The 23,450-nt window shown below is 35.3% G+C and overlaps 4 protein-coding genes across 11 annotated transcripts; 2 read left to right on the top strand and 2 right to left on the bottom strand.

The window, feature by feature from the left end:
- The first annotated feature begins 2,347 nt into the window (after nucleotides 1-2,347).
- Nucleotides 2,348-3,482, top strand: LOC116124282 (protein EXORDIUM-like 3). Its single transcript, XM_031409974.1, has one exon. The coding sequence runs from the start codon at nucleotides 2,416-2,418 to the stop codon at nucleotides 3,430-3,432; it is 1,017 nt and encodes a 338-aa protein (XP_031265834.1). The 5' UTR covers nucleotides 2,348-2,415; the 3' UTR covers nucleotides 3,433-3,482.
- A 2,074-nt stretch (nucleotides 3,483-5,556) lies between these two features.
- On the bottom strand, nucleotides 5,557-8,330 carry LOC116124299 (protein LOW PSII ACCUMULATION 2, chloroplastic). 6 transcript variants are annotated; one of them, XR_004127196.1, is made up of 4 exons: nucleotides 7,836-8,330; nucleotides 6,360-6,534; nucleotides 6,180-6,241; nucleotides 5,557-5,837 (listed from the first exon to the last, which is right to left on the bottom strand). XR_004127196.1 is itself a non-coding variant. In XM_031410013.1 (3 exons), the coding sequence occupies exons 1-2, from the start codon at nucleotides 8,266-8,268 to the stop codon at nucleotides 6,389-6,391; spliced, it is 579 nt and encodes a 192-aa protein (XP_031265873.1). In that variant the 5' UTR covers nucleotides 8,269-8,330; the 3' UTR covers nucleotides 5,557-5,837; nucleotides 6,360-6,388. The 6 variants fall into 6 exon arrangements, 3 of the variants coding, with proteins under 3 accessions (XP_031265873.1, XP_031265872.1, XP_031265871.1); XR_004127197.1 differs by having other exon boundaries at nucleotides 6,202-6,241; XR_004127195.1 differs by having other exon boundaries at nucleotides 6,202-6,534.
- A 222-nt stretch (nucleotides 8,331-8,552) lies between these two features.
- Nucleotides 8,553-13,522, top strand: LOC116124296. Of its 3 annotated transcripts, XM_031410004.1 has the most exons (15): nucleotides 8,553-8,960; nucleotides 9,466-9,599; nucleotides 9,687-9,836; nucleotides 9,933-10,044; nucleotides 10,203-10,506; nucleotides 10,738-10,951; nucleotides 11,137-11,226; nucleotides 11,393-11,648; nucleotides 11,740-11,852; nucleotides 12,196-12,294; nucleotides 12,371-12,418; nucleotides 12,502-12,612; nucleotides 12,738-12,828; nucleotides 12,930-13,001; nucleotides 13,167-13,522. In XM_031410004.1, the coding sequence occupies exons 1-15, from the start codon at nucleotides 8,720-8,722 to the stop codon at nucleotides 13,232-13,234; spliced, it is 2,103 nt and encodes a 700-aa protein (XP_031265864.1). In that variant the 5' UTR covers nucleotides 8,553-8,719; the 3' UTR covers nucleotides 13,235-13,522. The 3 variants fall into 3 exon arrangements, with proteins under 3 accessions (XP_031265864.1, XP_031265865.1, XP_031265867.1); XM_031410005.1 differs by lacking the exon at nucleotides 9,466-9,599 and having other exon boundaries at nucleotides 9,676-9,836; XM_031410007.1 differs by lacking the exons at nucleotides 12,371-12,418; nucleotides 12,738-12,828; nucleotides 12,930-13,001; nucleotides 13,167-13,522 and having other exon boundaries at nucleotides 12,460-12,547.
- An 871-nt stretch (nucleotides 13,523-14,393) lies between these two features.
- LOC116124236 (mitochondrial intermediate peptidase, mitochondrial) lies at nucleotides 14,394-23,080 on the bottom strand. The gene is made up of 17 exons (XM_031409933.1): nucleotides 22,899-23,080; nucleotides 22,197-22,278; nucleotides 22,063-22,115; nucleotides 21,900-21,954; nucleotides 20,750-20,888; nucleotides 20,606-20,660; nucleotides 20,252-20,474; nucleotides 19,931-20,026; nucleotides 19,362-19,481; nucleotides 19,127-19,252; nucleotides 18,745-18,900; nucleotides 18,178-18,294; nucleotides 16,895-17,020; nucleotides 16,740-16,807; nucleotides 15,348-15,483; nucleotides 15,075-15,240; nucleotides 14,394-14,791 (listed from the first exon to the last, which is right to left on the bottom strand). The coding sequence occupies exons 1-17, from the start codon at nucleotides 23,078-23,080 to the stop codon at nucleotides 14,514-14,516; spliced, it is 2,178 nt and encodes a 725-aa protein (XP_031265793.1). The 3' UTR covers nucleotides 14,394-14,513.
- Between the last annotated feature and the right edge of the window lie 370 nt (nucleotides 23,081-23,450).

Below are 23,450 nucleotides of genomic sequence, written 5' to 3'. Positions count from 1 at the left end.
TTTATTAATATTTAGAGTAATGCTACAGTTATTAAATAGTGTACACCAAATAATGTGACAAAATCTTGATCATTAATTCATTATAAATTAATATTAATCAATAGTTAGGATTTTATTACGTTATTCAATATATAAATTTGGTATATAAATTTCAATAACTCTATTATTTTTCTAATATTTATAAAGACTTAAACTCAATAACTCATTCAATTTGCGTTAATTCTTTTACCACCAACTCATCCGGTGGTGATTGATGTCATTTTATTCATTTTCTTCGTGCTTCTGGAGTTGTCATTTCAATGAAATAAATGCATGTTCTTGATTTTATTCTTTTGCAATATTAGTAAGTTTTCAAAGTTTGACTTAATCAAGAGATTCTATTCTGGTTTGATTTTATTATCATATAATAAAAACAAGTCAATGAAAAAATCTATCCAAAGCAATATTGTTTGGTTTTATTAATTTATCTGATTTGAAATGAAAGTGACTCTATTTCTATCCTTAATTGCCTCCATTATTTTCTTCCTAATAATTGTTGTAGGAAACGAAACACTGATGATAGTGATTTGTAAATCAATAATTCGCTGTATGTAAAATTAGAATCTCATTAACGTGACTATTTATATGTCCACCACGATGCGATAAGATATATGAATAATTCGTATATAAGAGATTATTATCGATTATTTTCTTTTATTAAAGGTATTCGAATCAATTTACGTGTATCTTAACTAATCTCTTGAGATTTTAGAACTATCGATTATATAAGAGTTTCAGTGATTATCCCCATTAGCAATCAAAGAGGAATTCAAACTCATAACTTTTTGAGAAATACATCTAAAAGTCGCTATTGAACAATTTAATTACCCATAGATAGTTTAAAAGAATTCCAACATTCTTGTATTTCATTAATGAATGCAAGATTGGGTCTCCCTATATCCTTTCTCTTTCTAAAATTAAACCCTAAATCTAAACTAATAACAACTTGAATAGTAGAGGGTCAATTTAGGTGAAACCCATTAATTTTTCATTTTCTTATGTCTATTTAGTTCACATGCCTTTAATAGATGCACAGCCCAAATAAAAACTAAAACCTACAACAAACAACTTTATTGAAACCGTGACGCATATCCCATTTGATTTTTTTTTTTTTTTTAATTAACATATACTTTCATTTTTTTTTTTTTCTCATATACGCAAACTCCAACAATTCAATATCAACAAGAAGTTGTAAATGAGTTGGGTAAGTAGTAAATTTTATTCCAACAACTTCCTCGCATTACAATTATCATCATGTTATGAATAAAATTGATAATGTGAATCAAAACGACAATATATAATATTATGTCTAAAAAATAAGGGTTGACATAAGCGCACGCCAGGACGGGCCAATAAGAGTTTAGATAGACTTTATGTCATCTAGACGCTGTCACATCGCACAAGGACGAAAGAGGTAAGACTGTCGTCAATATGGTAGTTGAAAGCCTTACTTGCGAGTGGCTAGGAATTGTCCACCTGCTCAAGCCTTACGCGATTTAAAGATATCTCCTATACAGATAACCAATGGGAAGCAAGTTAGGAATTGTACAACACATGCCCGACTGCAGAATCATGATTACTATTTTGAATCTCTCGACTATAAATAGAAGACTCCTCTCTCATTTATGGGGATTCACTCATTTTTAGTTTCCTAAAACAGACTATCTCTCTCTCTCTCTCTATATATTTTAATTCTCTCTATACTGTAACTTAGATCGCTGTACGCGATTTGATTGTAATCATCTATTAATATATATATAGTAGACGTAGGATTCGCTTTTGGACATCCAAATTATTTTAAAAATTATTTTTTCTTTTGTTGTATATTTTTATATCACCTATGATTTTTAAATCCATCAAACACTTTACACATGATATCGGCGTCAAAATCAAACATTATGAATAACATAACTTGAAGTAAGATTTAACTGTGGTCAAAACTAACCAAAAGGGACCGTATGCTCGATAAAAGAGAGAAGGACAAAAGTGGAATTCCGTAACTACTCCTTCCAACATTTTCCCGCGCATCAGAAGCAAAAAAAATTTAATGAGATCAAATCAGATCAGATGACGACGACCATCATGATGATGATGGTGCCCCTGACTTTCTTTCTGACTCGGTGGCCCCAGCCGCTTCCCCTCTTCGCCTCTTTCACTTTTAAGAATCTATCTGTCCTCCATTACCCGCAAATCAATGGCCCTCAAAAATATAATATATATTTTCAAAAATTCAAAAACATTATTTATTTAGTTCCCTCACTCTCGCTCTCTCTCTCTCTCTATATATATAACCTCATTGGTCATTACCTTAACGCAACACTAAACCTTTCTTTCTGTCTGCCCCATTTCAAACAAACAAAATACTCACTCGATAAAATGCCACCGCTTACGGGGGTCCTCACCCTCACCGTAGTTACCCTACTCCTCACAATCGCTCCCTCCACCGCCTGGCGCCCATGGCGGAACACCACATACAACACCTCCGATTTCATCTACGGTAACTCTAAAAAATATGAGGGCTCGTCGGAGTTCGTCCACTTGAAATACCACATGGGCCCCGTACTCACTGCCAACATAACCGTACACACTATATGGTACGGCACGTGGCAGAAGAGTCAGAAGAAGATCATCCGCGAGTTCATCAACTCAATCTCCGCCGTTAACGCCAAGCACCCCTCGATTGCCGGCTGGTGGAAGACCGTGCAGCTTTACACTGACCAAACCGGGAACAATATTTCCAGGACGGTGCGGTTAGGCCAGGAGAAAAACGATCGCTTTTACTCCCACGGCAAGAGACTCACGCGCTTGTCCGTTCAGACCGTGATTAAAAGCCACGTCACTGCTAAGTCAAAGCCGTTACCAATAAACCCCAAGAGTGGCCTTTACCTTTTGCTCACATCGGATGACGTGTACGTCCAGGATTTCTGCGGACAAGTATGTGGGTTCCATTACTTCACCTTCCCGTCAATCGTGGGGTACACGTTACCGTACGCATGGGTTGGTAACTCAGGGAAGCTCTGTCCAGGAGTGTGCGCCTACCCCTTCGCTGTGCCGAATTATATCCCCGGATTAAAGCCGGTGAAGTCACCAAACGGCGACGTAGGAGTGGACGGAATGATAAGCGTAATTGGTCACGAGATTGCTGAGCTGGCAACAAACCCTTTAGTTAACGCTTGGTACGCAGGACCCGACCCGATTGCCCCAGTGGAGATTGCTGATTTGTGTGAGGGTATTTATGGAACCGGAGGGGGTGGGTCGTACACGGGACAGTTATTGGACGGTGAAGATGGTGCAACTTACAATATGAATGGAATCAGACGGAGGTACTTGCTTCAGTGGGTTTGGAACCACGTGGTGAATTACTGTACTGGACCTAATGCACTTGATCAGTAATTTAGAGGTTTTTGTTGGGGTTTGTGGTAATTTGATAATTTCTGGATTTGGATTTTTGTTTGTTGGGTTGGGATTTGAGAATGTATGGGTGAATGGAATGTGGAAGGATGGAGTTATGAAGGGTTATGGATAATTAGTTAACGTAGTTAAAGTTTGTTAAATATGTAATAATAATGATCGGTATACTTGTTTTTGTATACAATTTATATGCCGTTAGCCGTTAGTTGGCCCTTCGTTCCTTAAAGAGATATTTTCATGATATTTCGTTATTCCTTTTTATTTTTATTTATTTTCCCCTTTCTTTTAAAATATTTTTTGCTTTGTTATTTAAAAAATATTTGATTAGATTTATTACGTGGGATATGATTCAATCATGCATCACCTTATTTCCTTCTAAATTATATTAATGTAATTCACGTTTTGATCGGTAAAAAAAAAAAAAAAAGTTTCATGAGTTTTTGAGTTTGAATAGATCTAAACACTAATAAAGATAATCATTGAGATTGTTACTCGGACAATAGTTTTAAGGTTTCAGAAGATTAATTGAAATACTGATTCAGACACTCTTGATAATGTGATTAAAAAAAAATATCGGTCAAAACGGCATTGATAAATGCATTAGTTGATTAGTTGGCTCTCATTTATTCAAGCGGCATTGATGTTTTAGTAAGAAAAAGAAATCATAAATTTGGGGCCATTTGGAATATGAAATAACATAGGAGAGTAGGTAAAGATTAAGGCAATAAAAAATTATATGCAGGCATTGGATTTGGATGGTCATAATCCGACTCTTAGATACAATTTTTATAAGCCAATAAGTGATTTGCAGCGGCGGAAAAAGCAGTAGCGCCGTCCGAAGCTTTGATTTTGAGTTTTGACCTACAAAACAATTCATGTGAATAAACAATAACCCTATAAATCTAACATATGTTTTATTCAAGATTCTTTCTTGGACTCTAAGACAAAAGGCAAATCTTAGGAAGAAGAAAATTATAATGTTAATGTCAACGATTTATTGGTTACTAAATAATATTTCTAAATTAAACGTGCTTAATAACATGTTCAAAACAGTTTTATGATAATACTAGTATGATGCATAATTTTGTTGCGAACAAGGCAAGAGTCCCGTGATTTGTAGATTTGAATTGACAATACGGGTAATAAAAATTGGGTGGGTAACTATGTTCAGATGACTGAGTGGTTCGATAAAGACTCTTGAGTATATTACTCAAGAGGTCCTGAATTTGAATTCCTCTTTAGATGCTAATAGGGGTAGCCACTGAAGCTATTATTTAATCGGTAGTACCTGAATATTGTTTTGGTTGGTTAGGTTTAATGGGGTTTATGCAAAAATATATTTCATGAAAGCTAGGACTAGTTCAGCCTTAACCATGTGTAAATTAATCTCAAGTCAATCCATTTTGAGGAGAAAGAAAAATATATTATGCATTTAGCTATTGCAATTTCAATGCAGGTTAAGTGGGCATTAAAAGAAGAAGAGGGAGACCTTTTGAGTCTCAAGTCTTCTAATTTTTATACAAGTTTGAAATAGTGTGAAACTGAAAAAAATTTAGTGGTCCAATAGAAAACTGGACTCTGTGATTTCCTCGAGTGGCACCAAAGGTTCACTTTTGAGAACACAAATTTTTCGAAAATTTCAGGATGTTGGTCGCATCGACCATTGATATTTAAAATATATTTTTGAGGAAAATTCTTGAAATCACAACAGTTTTGTCTTTGTAATCTCTGCCAACACCACTACTTTTCATAAGAGGTTTTGTTCATGTGTCGGTGCAGAGACACCCTATTACGAAATTTAATGACCTCCAATTGTAAGAGATAATTGCCTACAGAAGGGAAGAAAAGGATCCATGTTGCCGAAAACTTAGGCAGTAATTTAGCAGTTGAATTGGCTTAATTTAAGGGTTAATGTATTGTGTACTTTTCCCATCAATCCAATACATTATGAAGGATTCTCATCTGTAGATTTGATTGTTGTCAGAGATTAAAGGAAGACTGCTATAGCAAAAAAACAGATAAAATAAGTGAAGTTCATTTGGTCCATGGTAATGAAATACGCAATCAAACTTAAGCAGAAGCAAATTAAATAACTAATCAGACTTTACTGTATACACAGAAGTTCAGAATTTCTACCACTTGAATGCATACCACCGCAGATACTGTACAAATGCTGTCAAAATTTGTAGATACTCAAGAATGAACTTATTTTACTGGCTTTTAAAACCAAGTACTAGCAATCTGAAGTTCAATATACAATAATTGCATTATATGAATATGATCCTATTTTAATGGGATTTAAGTTTACGTCTGGCCATGAGAACAGGTTGTTCCATGAACAACTTCAACAGAGGTAAACTGATCCTTTCTGAGGCTTTTGCAGCTGCCTGCAAAATGAAAATAAAGAATGATATAGGTCTAAGATTTTGAGCATTTTAGTCTCTGTTAACAATATTACAGTCAAACAGTTGCCATGAAAATTTTTTGACTCAAAGTGTGAGGCATTGTGAAAGAACAAAGAATATCATGGTGTTCAGACATTATTCAAAAATAAAGAGAATTTCATAACTTTTTGTTTTTTCAAAAAGATTCAACTAGATGAAAAAAGTGCACATTCTATGTTAATCTAACATAAATAGGATTTCTATTGAACAAGGTTCCAGTAACCAGATTTGCCTTAGTAATTACAACATATCACAAAGGGATAAGACTTCAAGAAACAAAGTTGCCTCAACATCCATAGAATTTCACCGCATTCAAAGGCTCAGTCCTGGTGAAACTGAAGAAGCAACTGCAAAAAATTTCACCACAGTCAACTAGAACTGCCTTTCTTTGTACCAAATGTAAGAAATAGTCATTCTATCACAAAATTATAAGTGGATAACGTAGAAGTCCTCCAGTTCTCTTACAACTGAAACTATCATCCTCCATCCATGATTCATTTTTGGTCTCTGAGTTTCTCATTTTGGAGGTACTTAACCACTCCATATGCAACTGTTCCAGCAACAAACAGGACGACTGTTGGAGTGAAAGTTGGATACAGATACTTCACAAAGAATTTATCCAACTCTTCTGGTAGGAAGCCTGTACAATGAAACGGCTACATTACAGTCTGGAAGCAACATAAATCATGATTAAAATCCAAATTCAGATAATTTCCCTATTTTCCTGTTAATTGTGGAAGTAGCATATAAATCATATTACTGTGCCTTCAGCCCCCTATTATAGGACATTGAATCTTTGGTATACTGTTAAACGAAAATAATAGAACCACCGAAGGTTGTGCACCGAATGACATGGCAAAATTCTGTGTACAGATTCGGTGCACAACCTTCGGTTGCTGTAGTATTACTCATTGTTAAATGGAAAAGGAACACATCTTTTGTAAAACAAAAAGTCAAATTCAGAAGCAACTAAACACCTGTGGTTAAAGAGCTGAGTGAAGCAGCTAATTTAAACTACTTCCACAAACATTTGAAGACTTGCAAAAAATAATAGTAGACTCTACTGGTCTGAAATTCACCATAAATCTCTCCTAAGATCATCAGAGACCTCCACTCAAGATTCAAAATTTTCATCAGAAACATCCTGTGCAAGTTACCTCAGCCTATTCACTATTATGCTGGTAATTAAGCCAAACTCGAGGGAGGTGATGAAATTAACCCCATATGTTATGTAACACTACTGTTTCTGAGCACTCTGAAACCTCTCTGGAAGCATATTGATGAAGAACAAAATGTTCAACTTGCAATACATATATAAAATGAAACAATTAATGAAACTACAAGGAAATATGACGGTACATATTTCTCTTTAGAGGATTTGTGAGATTTACAGAACATCTGGTTTATAAGGCTATCCTCAGGTTTGCCAGACTAAAATACGAAGATAAGAATAATTAGTTACATTAGTAGTTTTAGTAGGAAATATGCTAGAAGTAGTCATTACCCGGACTTTCAGCTGTCCGTAAGAAAATACATTACCAAAAGTTCTAGCACTAGAACCTCCTATTAGAGGCTTAAACTTCTAGAGCATGCAAAAAAAGGTCATCCACATTCAACAAGGGTACACACTTGCACTGTTCCATATTGAAAATTTAATCTTTATTCTCTCTTTTTGACAACTCAAACAGAACTATAGAAGCAAGTTTCCTCCTATTCCTTGAAATTTATAGTTGTAAGGCCAAAAAGAGCCCTTTTTCTGGCTAATTTTCAATCAATTGCATCATATTGAATCTAATTTAGGAAATTTGAACTAAATTATCAGATCACTCAACTGCAATTTCAACTAGTACTGCTATATATGAAAACCAAACATTCAATGTCACCAATTATATCAAGATATCAATACGCAGAGTTAACAAAATGAGGAAAACTTGAATATACCTGAAGCGGCGAGAGTAATGCCTTGAAGAAGAATGACCCCTCCAATTCCCAACCAAGCAAGAAGAAAAGCACTCTCATTCTTCATCATTTCTTTAGCTTTAGCCTCATCTTCTTGACTTACAAAGGCGGGTTTCTGAACGGGAGCCCTCCTGATAACCGAGGCCCTCTCTCTTTTACTATTGGCTTTCTTTTTCTTAGTGACAGAAGCGGCAGTAGGTTTCCCAGGAGTAGAAGATGAGGAGCCAAAGCCTTGGCCAGGTGAAATGGGCTTGGGTTTCTTGGGAGAGTCTTGAGTAGATTCAGTGTCGATTGGAGTATTCTGAGATTTGATAACTGTGAATTTAGATTTGGTTGTGGACAGAAGGAGATGATAATAATAGGGTTTGGTGGTGGTGAAAGATGATGGAGTACGGATTTGGAGTTGTAGCGCCATTTTCAGTTTAGTTGGTTATTATGATGTTGTGTCATTTTATCTCTTGCTCTGGAATCCTGCTCTGCGTGTCCATTGGTTGAGATAATTATTTACATAGATAAACCGTCTACTTATTTTTTGAATAAGTTATTAGTTAACCGATATAAATACGGCCCGGCCCATCCATCCCAACCCAGCCCGGCTTGGCCCATCCATCCTAGCCCAGCCCGGCTCTGCCCACTGAGATGCATACAAATTCTTCTTGCAGCAAACGGCCCCACGTCAGATTGTACGTTTACAAAGAAGGGAATGTCGTGGTCCATTCCCCTCCTCATCAAATTTGTCAAAATTTCTCCTCCACAATTCGTATTTTGTTTGATGCGATGTGCAGTGCCAGCTCTACTTAATCCGAAGCCTCTCCCATGGAAAGAAGAATTTTTTTCAATCTTAAACGACCCGACTGATTCTGCTCATGGCTGTTATCGCTTTCCCGCGCATTCTTTCTCGGTTCTTGGCGCCAAATCACTTCTCTCTCCGTAGAAACAAATGCATTTGTTGCGCCTCTCCAGCAGCGAGAGAAACCAAAAGAAAAGGGTCGGCGATTGTGTGGTTCAAACAAGATCTTCGCGTGGACGATCACCTCGGCCTCATGGCTGCCTCTCACTATCAAGCTGTTCTTCCTCTTTATGTTTTTGATCATAGGATTCTTTCTCGTAAGTGCCTTCTCTTTATCTTTCTATTTTCATTTTTTTTTTGCCTCTTCATTATCTTCAGATTGGAATTTATTATATGATTGTTGAATATGCTCTCTGCATTATTCAAGTTTGTATCATAATCACTGTTTTATTTACAGCTAAAAGCTTAAGCTAGTATAGGTAAAGGATCAACGTAGTATTTAATTTCTAAAAAATTATGTGCAAGTCCATAGTTTATCAAGGAGCTAGTCACTTGAATCAATTCCAAAATCAAACAAATGCAGATGCATATACTAATTCAAATACATTTACAATTTGGTCAAAGTGACTCTAATATCTTGTTAAGTTATTAATCAATTAAAAAGCTCTTACTTACATTTAAGACCTGACAATATTATTTAAGCAATGATGGTTAATACGTGAAACTGAGTATCCGCATTCTTGTTTTATTTAGTGTTGATAAGACGTGGTAGTGAATGATTATATCTTTGGTATGTGCTGATGCAACCAATAATTTGTGCAGTTTATTCTGATGAAATGCTAGAACTGGTTCTTTTTGCTTTGGAAGACTTGAGAAAGTCATTAAAGGAACAAGGGTCTGATGTGATGATCAGATTTGGAAGAGTAGAAAATTTCATCAAGGAACTTGTAGATGAGGTTGTTATTTGCTATATTTGCTTTGTGGGCTGATGTTTTAAGGGGGGCCACTCATTTTTGTTAAATTTATCACAAGGATTGCAACAGGTGAAAGCAACCAGTATATTTGCTGAAGAGGAGGTTGAGTACCACCTTCGGATGATGATAGGCATTGTGGATGAAACCTTTGCTACAACAAATTTTAAAGATGGGAAGCCAAACATTTGTCTGTGGCAGACACCATTTTATGATATTAAGGTGGTCTTTTTCGCCTTTTGTGAGTGTTTGATTTTTGAGTTTGTGTCATTGGTTCTTGGGATGTGTAATTTATTCATTTATATTCATGTCATGTAGAATCTGAATGACCTGCCTGTATCAAATAATGACTTTGTGAAACTTCAACTGCCTGTAACTTCACCGACTCAGTCCCCAACATTATCTGGTTCAAAATTGGAAGTGGATTGGGGTAAGTTTCAATTTTGGTAAAACTTTACCTTGTACTTCTCTCTGCCTAATATTCTTTTTTATGTAAAAATTCGATTTCATAAATTTTAGTGTATGAAAAGTTTTTGATGTGCAATTTTGGTTAACCCTAGGGACAATGATGATTGAACTGTGAACCAGGTCCTCTGCCCACATTTGATGATTTGAAGAAATTTATGAATGAGAATCCATGGAAATTAAAAGAGAGTTGGACTGTAATCAAGAATATTTCAGCTGAAACTATATTACTTGAGAAGTTATCAAAATCAGGGGAAAGAAGTAAAAGAAATTTGAATGTCAATCATGCTCCAGTGAAGAAGCCAGATGCATCCGTTTTTGTTACAGAGAAGGGTAATATTGTAGGAGGTGGAACAAATGCTATATTGAATGCATTGGCAGCATATTTGAGATATTTGGAGGGAACAGCTCGCGATGACTGGCAAGAGTATGTGGTGATTTTACATGTTGATTTATCATGATTTATGCAATGGAAAACTTAAGATCTTGTGCACGACTTCTTACCTGAATAATACAATATGTTTTAATCTAATGTTTGTGGAATAACTGATGCCTACCTTGTCATTCTTGTTGATTAATTTTATGGGGTACAAGATACACCTTATGGAGCATTAAGTAACATGGATAGAATTGTCTTTTTGACTTGATCTTGTGACAGGGTGCATGAAAGGCTACGTAATGCTGAAAGTCGGGATGGAGCTTCATTTTTTACCCTCTTTGGCCCAGCCCTTTGTCTTGGTATCATATCGAGAAGGAGAGTGCATTATGAAGCAATCAAGTATGAGAAAGAACGAAATGCTGGATTTTTATCACCCTTTGGATATTCTGCTGTCACTGTTGCTGCAGCAGCTGATGCTGTTTGTTCAATGGAGGTATTGTGATTCTTGCAAATGTCCATTTAATATGTTTGTTGCAGAAACAGTAATGCACAATTTGTTATGTGCTTGATTGGTCTAATGTGTGACTAACCCTGATGAGGGGCTTTCCTTTTATTTTCTTTTGTTTTACTAATTAATGTTTTTCATATAGACCCCTTTTGTTTTTTTTCCTATGGCAGTGGTACTGGCTTATGTCTCTAAGAAGTCTAATAAGTGAAGGAGGAATCTATTCTACACGGATATGGAGATGGAATGGCTATCTAATACAGGTTCATAGTTGAAATTTGATGCATTTAATAATCAATTTCCTTTCAAATCATATAGTTTAGTCGGTAGATTTTATGGGAGATCTATCGTATTTTGTTCTGGAGAAATATTTGAAACAATTTTTAATTGATTTCTGTAATTTTCCATTGAAAACATATATTCTTGCAGTATACAGTTGCTGGAAATGAAGGTCCTGCCGTTCTGCTTGTGCATGGTTTTGGTGCATTCTTTGAGCACTACCGTGACAATATATATGGCATTGCTGAAGGTGGAAACCGTGTTTGGGCCGTCACAGTTTTAGGATTTGGCAAATCAGAAAAACCAAATATTGTATACACTGAATTAATGTGGGCTGAATTACTGAGAGATTTTGTTGTTGAAGTTGTGGGTGAACCAGTACATCTTATAGGGAATTCAATTGGTGGTATATTTTTAATCCAACCTGAATTTGCATGAACTTGTATGCTTTATTGCTCTCTATCAGTTACCTAATTCTCTGTGTATATTATCCCCAGGCTATTTTGTTGCCATTGTTGCTTGCCTTTGGCATGCTTTGGTCAAGTCTGTTGTCCTTATCAACAGTGCTGGAGATGTTGTTCCTGAACATTCATTTACACAGTTCTCTAGTGTAAGTCTAAATAAAATTCTGTGCAAATTTTCCTAAATTTAACTTGTCTCAGACCTCAAAGTTCTGTTTATTTGTACTTTGTATGTCATGGTGGTCTACGAGATTTTGGAAGTTAGTCATGCATTGACCTGTTATTGAAAATTTTTTCTGAAGATATAGGGTGTCAGATTAATATATTTTACTTCTGCTTTGAGCTTACTCAGTAGTGGGAAATTTTTGGTGAATTGCATCGCTGAGCTACTAATGAAAAGTTACTAAAGATGTCTTGAGTTTCTGGTTTGATATTATTTGCTTATATCTATGATCTCTGTAATTATACTTGGTGATTTTACAAATGGTTCAGGAAAGACAGACTTCTGGCCCCGCATGGCTAGGTGCTCGACTCCTTTTGTTCTACTTGAGATTGAATATCAGTAACGTAGTGAAACAATGTTACCCAACTGTAAGTTCTTCTTGTATTTCAGCTTCCAACTTTGTGTTGCATCTGGTGATAAATTCTGCATTCTTCCACTTTGCAGAGGACAGAGCGAGTTGATGACTGGCTCATAGGTGAAATGCTAAGAGCAGTATCCTCTTCTTTATTGATTTTTTTTTTTATCTGTTCTAGGGACAGAAAATAATGTCTATGTTCCCTTAACCTATATTGAAGTCTCATGATCCTGGGGTGCTGGTAGTGTTGGAAAGTATTTTCAGCTTCAATCTCTCACTTCCTCTTAGTTATCTCTTGGAAGGATTCAATGAAAAGGTTCTAATCATACAGGTAAATTCGCCTCGTGCTGAAAAATCAAAGATACCACTGTGTGCATGTGTTGAGCCTGTGTCTTGATTAATCCAACACAGCTACTTGCTTATTAGTAATTTATGGATCGATTTATTTGGTATCAGGGAATGAAAGATCCAATATCTGACTCCAAATCTAAACTGGATATGCTTAGAGAACATTGTCCCGGGTTTGCAATTAGGGAATTAGATGCTGGTAATTATACTGCTGTACCTAGCAAATTTGTTAGCTGTGTTCATTTCCCATAAAATTAAATCATTGCATCTCTAATTCATTCTCTCTTTCTGATATGCCAGGCCATTGCCCACATGATGAGCGGCCGGAAGAAGTGAATTCTTTAATCTGCAAATGGATAGAGACCATAGAAAGTAAGCTACTAGCTGAGAGCTTATTGTAGTTGGTTAGACTAATGCTTGATGGCTAACCGAGGACAGGGAAAAAGAAAATATTGCATATTCCAGATTAGAAAGAAAAAGAACTTTGGTAACTCCTAATCACTCTCTTGACAGTTTAGATTTTATGTTATTGTACAGATCCGGTACTTGTTTACCGTAAATGGTCCAATTACGGTACTGGAGGGGTAAAGTTGTCCCCAAAATGATCACCCTTGGACCCTCTCGAACATTACCATTAGCAAATATTCTTATTTGAGGCACTACTGTTAAATTCTAAAGCTAATCAAGATCCAGGGGTCAACATGTGTGGAGTAACCTTGCCTCCATCCAAGATCATAGAAATTTACTTTGGTCGAAGCACAAGTTTTAAATTTTAGAAGCTAGCATTTGAATCCAAATAATTCCCATCCAGAAACACTCCTGATGGACAAAGGTGTAGATCAAGTCAAAAATACTTGGGTCTTTATCGCTCAATATAGTTTTTTCTATATCCATTTCAACTAAAGCAAAGAATATTCCGTTTGCTTATTTAACTTTTCAAACTTTATTCTATTTTATTATCTTATTCTAAAAAGTGAAAAACTTGTTTATTTTAATATTGATTATTCAATTCAATGTCCAATATAATCTTTATCTATTAAACTGAAAACATTTACACTCACATCTACCCAAGCAATAATTGTTTGTCAGCAACCACTGTTGGTCGCTAGCCATTGTCATTGTCGGCATTGAAACGATACACGATTGACTGAATTTGGCCAATCGTGCATCGACCTGACTGTTAACGATGACTAGATTTTAGTTGTAAATCTAACTGTTTTTGATCAGATACACAATGAATCTGTTAAAAAAAAATGTCAGATTAACGCACGATCAACTAGATCCAATCAATCGTACGTCATTCTGACAATTATTGACCACCATTCAATAATGATGGCCAATTGTCGACAGTCAGTTGGATGAATGAAAGTGTTTTTATTAATTTATAAACTTTTATTTAAGGAGTGTTTAACTAAATTAACAAATATAGAAGATTAAAAATAATCTAATATTTGCATAAAATGTTTTCCAATAATATATCAAACACATTCTCAAAATTTTATATTATCTAAGTGTACCAAAGAGGGCCAATTTGTCATACATCTACATTAATTTATATGTTCAGTTCCAATTGGTAATTATGCTAATAATGATTTTACTTAAATATTTTGTTTAACTCAGCTTCCCACATAAACCAAAGAATAAGCTAACAAGAAATTGTAGTCAGGGTTCCAATATAGCTACTCTTCTCTTCATGCCAAAAGAATAAGTGAATAACTTAAACAGCCGTCTCTTCTCACATTGAGAACTCTGCATTACCTAGGCCATTCCCAGCAATTTGTCCGCAAGTCTAAATGACCATCACGTCAAATTTGCTTTCTCTCCAACAAAGAAGTGCCTCTCTATATCTCTCTTTTCTCCATCCCTGTCCTTATTTTCTTTCCTTTATTCAGCTACAAGAACAGCCGCTCTTGCTTTATCTTCCACCAACTTTACTTCATCTGAGAAACTTGTAATGTCAGGAATTATGCCTCCATTGCAATATGTCAAAATCCTATCGCCCACTAGATCATTCAGCAAATGAGCTGGTTCCCTGGCACCACCATGCTGCAATAATTTTGTCCTAAGAGCAGTTCCTGTGACTAATGATAGTGGATCCTCCTGGCATAGCTTTTGCCAAATGGTTGCAGCAAAACATTTGGCGTACAAGTAGCTATAGTAGCCTACATATACATAAGGAACAATAATCAGTGGAAAGTAGCCTACATATACAAGGAACAATCATCAATTGAAATTAGCCTACATATATAAGAAACAATCAGCAGTGGAAAAAGGTTCGTGCATATTCTAGTTCAACATTAGATGCTCCAATTCATCATGTACACTTGGTGAATATGTTAGGCTGCAACATCACACTTTACGCATACTTACACTAAACATGCTTGTGTGTTCGCAAGCACAACATCCTTCAAAAAACACATAATAATACATGGATGTCAAATATACCTGCCCCATAATTAATGAGGTGACTAAATCGGATCTGCCAATGAGTACCCTCCATGTGGTTCCAGCTGGTATATTGCGTTTTCAGATCAGCAACAATAGAACTTGTATCCCTGGTTGGGCATGGCTGTTCACCAAACAGCGTTTGATCGACCAAAGCATAAAAAATCTGATGAATCATACAAGCAAACAAACATTGGTCAGTACTTCTTTCCACCACCATGAACAAATTGCAGGCATCATTTGTTTATTCAATATTGGCCTTCAACAACAAACCTGACGTTGCAATTCAGTTGCTGCAAACATGTCTCTGGCACCTTGCAAAGAGTTTACCAACTTCTCAGGTATTATTTCACCAGTTGAATAGTGTTTAGCAAATCTCCTCAAGACTCGGTAATCCCATGCAAAGTATCTGGGTATACCACCAAAATCAGTGCCAGAATAACTTTAAAGCACAGAATTAATCTTTGCTTCTTTCAGAAAAGTTATACATCAAAGAGAGAGCATTGAGAAAATATTTAATGGGTATTACATGTTATATCAGTTCTCACACTCATGACATTATTTTTGTCAAATAAACTGGTGTTTGAATTAACTATCTATAGAAAGGTAAGTTAGAAAAAATAAAAAAGGCAAAGAATTTTAGATCATTTACACATTCTATTTAATAATTTTAACACATTTATTCAAGTTTTCAGTGAGAAAGGGTGGCATTGTCCACTTTGGAGAATGCAGTTCGTTCAGTTACCATCCAAAACATGTACTGTTTGAAAAAGGGAGTCTACCTATAAAGTTTGACCCTCTGACAACATAAAACTTTGACAATTGTCTTCATTTCAATGATATTGACTTCCATGCCTCATGCATTTTGGATCTTAGGTGTTATTATTTATCCCAGTAGAAACCATACATCTTCATATCAGATCAGTCATACCCTGGGTTATACCCAACATGGAAAGGAAAATCTAGCTCTAACACCAATTATAAGGACCCACATAATAAGATTATAAGATTTTGCACATTCATTACAAAAGTTTGGTGGAAGTTCAATGTAGAACAAGCTATGGAAATATGGAACTATTTAATGCAAGAGATATTTTTATCTAAAAATTTGGTTATATTTTTATGACTTGAATTAGTTTTCTTTAACATATTAAAAGAAATTATTATTACTTATTCAGGTAGATTTAGATTCAATTTGTTTAAAACTTGTCCACTATGAGTAGGTCTTAATGTATTACCTCTGGAAAGCAAATACAAAAATGATAGAATTATCATTTTATTTCTCCCAATCTTTACAATTTAGGAGTATATTGTTATTACTTATTTGAGAAATTTGGATTCCATTTATCGAGAACTTACCACTACAGAGCCCAACTGTATTCTCTCTGGGTTAAATAACTTAATTACAGAAAATATAGAATGACTGAATCATGTTCTTTCTAGATCACTTTGAGTTCTTTCTCCTACAGATTTTATTCTCTTTTCCTCTTTAGTTTTTATTATGTTCTCCCTCTCTTCTCTCTCTTTCTCTATCCTTTTCTCTATTGGTCATACATCATATGTACTAATCAAAACAATAAGAATACTCAACTTTAGTATGCCAAAAATCAAATTAAAACAATATGAAGATAGATGATACTATAGCAACAGCAGGGTGCTACTCACTCAAAGAGATTTGAAGGTGTCTCAGCAAAGTCAAGAACCACCCTGGTGCCTGAAAAGTGTTGGTAATCCTGTAGCATATTTAAGACATAAAATGTGACAAATCATATCAAGGTCACGTAACTTGTTTGCTTAGTAGTATGATATCAACATAATACCGTTCTTGAGAGCAAGGAATGAAGGGCATGTCCAAACTCATGGAATAGAGTTTCTACTTCACAGTGATTAAGCCTCACGGTCGATGAATTATGGGAACCTGAAAAGTTGCAAATGAGGGCTACAACCTGCAAGTAAGCATATTCATCAAGAACTAATTTTCCCTCACCTTTTTTTTTTGTGGGGGGGGCGGGGTGTGGGGGGAAGATATCAGAAATCTCTCAATCTTTCCTACACGTTCACAAAGTTTTAAACTGGAAGCTATGTCTTGTCTAGACCCAACAAACTTGGTAGCCAAAATCTTTTGGCAAGCAAGAACAAAATTTAGCCCACAAAACAACTTTCAGGATTATCATATTCATATTTATTCTAAAAGTGCAGGAACTTTCAAAAGAACACATTTCCCACCAAAATGGGTCTGGTGCAAGGAGACAGAAATCTGGACTAAGTAACACAAGTTCACAAGTTCCAAACCATTATTATGTCAAGCAACAAGTAATGAAGGTTGGAATTATGTCTAAGTTGGTCCCTTCGGATCTTTCTTTTGACATTTAGCTTCAGGTTAATGGCTCTTTTTATGTATTTCACTCAACAAGAGGCACTGGATATCAACAAGCCAACTGTTTGGCTCTCAGGACAAGAGTTCAAACATAAAACAGAATCAATACACACAAAACTTCATGGTTATTTATTCCACAGAAACATAAATAAACCGGATAAATTCACTAAACAATTACTAGAAATTTACCCATTATAAAAAAGTACCGCATAAGCAAATAATATAGATGTACTTCTCAATGTTATGATATAATAGCCACAAATTGAATATTCCTAAGGTCTAGTGTCAGAATCTTGGCATCTGAGCATGCCAGGCATGGGATGCTTACATTATTTCAGGGCTCAAGTGGGGGTGCAGGTGCACACAATTCATACGGAACATATGAGAGCACCAATGAGGTTAACAGTGCATGCTAAGTGTGCATTGCAAGGTTCTGAGCGATACATGATGGACAAGCATTGAGAAGTTAAAGACGTGACAGAATTGTATTAAATAGTGATAATTAAGAACACATATGTAGTCAGTAATGCTCATGTGGAATTGGCCAAGCAGCCACGCACAATACATGCAGAAGTACAGCAATGTGGCACACAATGCATAAACAGTGGGTTTGCGAGAGACTCAACAATATGGCACAGGTACCACCTTGGATGACAGTTGAAAAAAAGAAAAAGAAAAAACAAGTAGTAACACAAACTGACAAATGCTACTAAAACATAAACATACAGGAAGCTGGTATTCTGTTTCTGATATTCGACGTCCCCCTTTGATTGCAAAATTAGCACAACCTGGATACTTGCCTGCCCTTGAGTAAAGATCAAGGTACAGGTATCCCATGTCTCCCTGAAACAAAGGTAGAATGCTTAAATTCAAGGTTGAAACAGAAATGTAAAACCACTAGACAAAAGTCAATTTATAATTGGAAATGCAAAACACTGAAAGTTGGAATAAAATTCTTTCAACTACTGATGATGATAGCAGGCAGGTATGTAAACTTTTTTTAACTATGGAGGAGAAGCAAAAATGCATTTAAAAGTTTAAACACGGATGTCTATGTGTGTGTATGTGCATGCACACCTGCACTTCTAATGTCCAAGTCATTGTGTATGCCTAAGAACATTTATAATTTCCGAGATACAAAGGCATAACCCAAATTATTTAATTCTACATCAAAACTCAGGATACTAGTAAAAGTTGGATACAATATATATTCATCTTCAAAATGATTAAGATTTTTGTCAAAATTATTCAAAAAAGATGAAAAAATTACTCTCCCATCAACCATTTCTATACCTCTTCAGGGTGATAAAGGGACATTTTAAGGACAGCTGGGTGCCATGATTCACCTGGTGCCAGGGGGACACTATGAAATGTAGCACCAAATAATGACTCCACTAGCACTTTCAAACCTTCAATACATTGTGGCAAAGGAAAATATGGTGCCACAACCTGCCAAAGAAACCTTGCAATTTAGAAAATAAAAAAACAGTTGCCTGTCTCTGCAACCAAAATTAACAGTACTACTGAAAATAAATGTGGAGACAAGAACGTAAAGAAGTCACCATAAAATACTCATAGAAGCAACAAAACAAACTCTGCTGGTCACATTTTTTTTGGATAGAAACCTAATGCTGCTTGAGTTTAATCTGCAGCATGAACAAAATCATATACTTACTGAAGAGTCCAGATTATAAGTAGAAGACTTCATCATTGCTGTGTAATAAGCCTCATCCCATGGCTCCAAATCTACAAATCTTTGACCACATATTTTCCTCTTAAAATCGCGAATTGCCTTAAACTCCTACAAGAAAAGTAAACACTAATCAAACACGAAAACAGAAACAAAGCCTACACCTAAATGAGGCAGTAAAAAACTGCACACCTTGCAAATTTATAGCAGAGAATAATACCTCATCAGCCTTCGGCTTAATCATCTTATTCATCTCAAGCAAAAAGGACGTCACTACCTCAGGAGATGAAGCCATGTTTGGCTTAACTATAAAATCAGCATAAGACCTATAACCCATAATCTACATTCAGCAACAAAATAAGGACATGTCAAAAATAGCATATGATAAAAGGTAAAGAGGCATCCAATTTAAATATCTCATGCAACCAAGTACTTTTGACCCAAAGAGCTAATTGCTTTGTACAACAAAAATGATTATTACTACAGATTACAAACCCAACAATTTTGCACACACCACATTATTCATATCTATCTTGATTCACAAAACTTCCACTGATGTATATTTCTGTGACTTCCAACCATATTTACTGGAAAGAAATAAAGTAAATGCAACAAAATTAGAAACATCATTGGAGAATCAATGAACGTGCAGTCTAAGCCTTCAATTTAAAGGTAGGCATACTTGCAATTTGGAATATAATGATAACTAATCAGATGAGGAAACAATATAATATCCAAGTGCCTCATAGCATCACATATATCTTTCATACTCTGTTGACGATAAACAACCTGGGCAAGCTCATGGCGGGCAGCTATAAGCCTGTCAAGAGCTTCATGGTTCGCATGTGGGACAGAGTTCCCTTGCACATAAGCCATTTTCCTGACCTAAAGAAACAGAAGAAAAAAGAAAGATAAATGCATCTTGAAATCTGTCTGACTGCAATAGAAAATAAAAATAAGATGGTGCAATTTAAAATTTGACAATTTTCTTCTTTCCTAAAAAATCTTAATTTCCTTAACTAAATATAATCAATTGACATATAGCCCAGAGTATCTAATGTATAGTCTCAACTTAATTAAATTGTAGAAATAAAAAAAAATAAAAGCTACCTCATCATCTGATGTCCATTGCAGAACAGAATGTAGAGTGCGGGGCTCAGTTATTATCCGAAATCCTTTTTCTTTCATGCTATTGCATGACCTTAATGATTCTCTTGATGCTCCAGATGTTAATCGATGAATGGGCTTAAGAAGATGATGTATATTTTTTGGGATACGTGATGCCGGAAATACATCCACATGACCTGGGTCATTGATAATATTTTGACCAAACCTGACTCATAACATTGCACACACAATATGCATCACAATCAATTATTATTCAAACATCATCAATTATATTAATTACATTATGGAATATAGAAGTCATAAGAAGTGCATCACTGGAAGGGATGTTATACTTACTCCCTGCACAGCTGAAAAATATCAATATTTAGCTGATTAACTTGATCAAGTTTCTCTGCAAAGCAAAGCAGGGTGTTTATTTACTGAAAGTGAAAAACTGTCCGTCAACAAAACTTAAAAAGTAAATAATAATCTATCACATACCAGGACAGAGATGAATTCCACCCTTCTCAAAATCAATGCGCAGATGACTGGCAGCCCTATGAGCTTCCCTGGAAAGCAAATGAGCATCTTTCTCGGCTTTCTTCACGGCATCATACAGAGTATGATTTGTATTTAGATACTGAACAACAACAAAGAAATGCACCAATAAGATTACTAGCAATAGCACATGGTGATATACAGGTTTATCGTTAAAAAACATAGAACAACTCTATGGACAATATTTTTCACTCAAAGCAAAAGCTGATTAAATCAAAGTTTAATGAATCTTAGTGGAGCTTCAAGGCGTGTGGAGTAAACCGACATATGTTTGGAAAGAAAATTATTTTTATCAACACTTTCCCAAAGATTTTGGCGCCAACTAACCACATTCTCACATTGCAAGTGACAATGAATGGAATCTTGCTTTCAGCCAGAGACTTACTCCCAAAATGATCGCTGGTCATTGATCAACTATTACTAAATCATTGTCAAATGAATAAATCCTCAGCATGTTTCAGTCTAGTGGGTGTCTGAGAGATCCATGTTATGTAAGATGCATAATGGCCTTGTCTTCAACCCCTTTAAGCAACTGAAGAGGATGTTCAAGCTCGTTTTAATAAGTAACTGGTGGCTCAAACAGTATAGTAGGGCTTTGAAACCTGAACTTATTCAAAAAGCATTCAAGGACTATTTTAACAGTTATCTTGCCTAGCTAACTTAACACAATACTAGATAAGACCATAGCTCTTAATTTGCTCAGCTTTTTCTGAGCCCTGGTTGTCAGCATAAAAAAAATGAAATGTTGATTCAATATCTACAGTCCTAATTTGCAGTGCAGCCAATTGACTGCATTATTTAACTGTCTACATTTTTCTACAAAACAAAATAATCAGTGTCCATGAAATGTTATGCCAACATATAACTTGTTTTATTCATTGCAGACTACCAGGTTATCACTTCAATATAGCTACATTTATGTTTTAGAGCACCATCTTATTCCCTTTGACAGGCAACATAAAACATTCAGGTAATTACATAAATATAGGCTTAACATAAATAGCAGCTAAATTACTTTACTACTGAGCATGGGTACAAATGCATGCTGTGACCAAGAAAATTTATAAGCTAAATGGATCACTGGTCACCTCACATGTAGATATTCATTGATTCTCATTGATGCCTTGTTAGCCTCCTCGACAAATTCTCTGAAAAACACAAAACCAAATTAATAAATACCCAAAAGAATAATGTGCATTAGCATTAAAAATTAAATGTGCTTATAAGCTAAAAGGTGAAAAATGAAGAAGAGCAACCTGTCGGGATGAGTTTGCCTACACAGTTCTGCAGAATCAACAACCGAACAGACCTACAAATCAAAAACTCCAATTACTAAACACTCTCAAAAAGAAAAAGAAAAATCAGAATACCAGAAGAGGGAGAAACCTACAGTATCTGAAATCTCATCCATTGTACGAATAATTTCCATAGATGAAGGCATCTCAGCTATATAATCAACAAGTTCTGTAGACCTAACAATAATAAATTCAATGAATATTAGAATAAAAATGGGAATCAAGAAGCATAATTAACAAAATTTAGAAATCAACAGGTAAATAAGTTTTACAAAAATGCAATAGAATGATGCTTCAACCTTCTCTTTCCTTTAACATTTTCCTATTTGCAAATTAACCAAAAAACCTGAAACACTCTTAGAACTCAAGCTCGAAACTAAGGCCCCATCAACTCTTACAAGCTTTAATAAGTAGGAACACTATGGCTATTCATTAGATACGCACCTCAATTTTTTTTACTTTATTTTATAGATAAGTAATATTAGTTTACGTTTTCTGCCCCTTTAATAATATAACAGCAACTGCATAATTCTTAATAAAATAAAACGATGAAGCAATTAAAAAATAATGATCTCCATTTCCTTTTCTCCTTTTCCCGCATTTACATTCAATGCAGTCAAACACATAACAAACTAATATACAAGAAATATCATGTTTTCTGCTTCCTATGACTGCAATTTATTTAGTTTTCTTCTCACATTTTCGTGGCTTCCAAGCAGCAATGGCGAACAAACCAATTTCAAAAGTCTATTGTTCCGTTTTTCATCTTTAACTTTTTAAAATTCTAATTCGTTTACCTCTCAATGGCTTCATCGACGAACCGCCGAAAGCCTTTCGGGGTCTTCAATTGATCAAAGCCATAGAGACCGGTGGGGGTTCCGTTTACGGCCCGGTTGTGGAGATAGCGGGTCGAGTAGAAACCCGAACAGCATGAGTTGAGGTGGAAAATCGAGGCGGTTCGGCGGATTAGAGTCGACATTTGTTATGGTGGTGGCGCTGCAAACGAGTGTGACGAGACCTTTTGAACTTTCAACTGGATTCGGGTTATTGGGTCCGGCTTTGGGTTAAACGGGTCTATGCTTGTTCGATAGGACATTTTTGTAAAATGAATACTTTATTTTAATTTTTACATTACTTCAATATTAAAAAAAAAAAAATTAACAAATTTAATTCTCTAGTGAATAATACTGTCTATATTAATTATAGATTGATGATATACACCTCAAAAATAGAGTTACATTAATTAAAATACTATAACTTAAATATAAATTTATGAAAAAAGCTATTACAAATATTTAAACCCCTTTTATATTTTATCTTCTATAGTTTCCATTAAATTCAAAAGCCAA

The sequence above is a fragment of the Pistacia vera genome, unplaced genomic scaffold (genome assembly GCF_008641045.1).
Source record: "Pistacia vera cultivar Batoury unplaced genomic scaffold, PisVer_v2 Contig151, whole genome shotgun sequence".
In the NCBI taxonomy this organism is placed as follows: Eukaryota; Viridiplantae; Streptophyta; class Magnoliopsida; order Sapindales; family Anacardiaceae; genus Pistacia; species Pistacia vera.
Note: the sequence above shows the minus strand (reverse complement) of the source record. Positions and strands in the feature narration are given on the sequence as shown.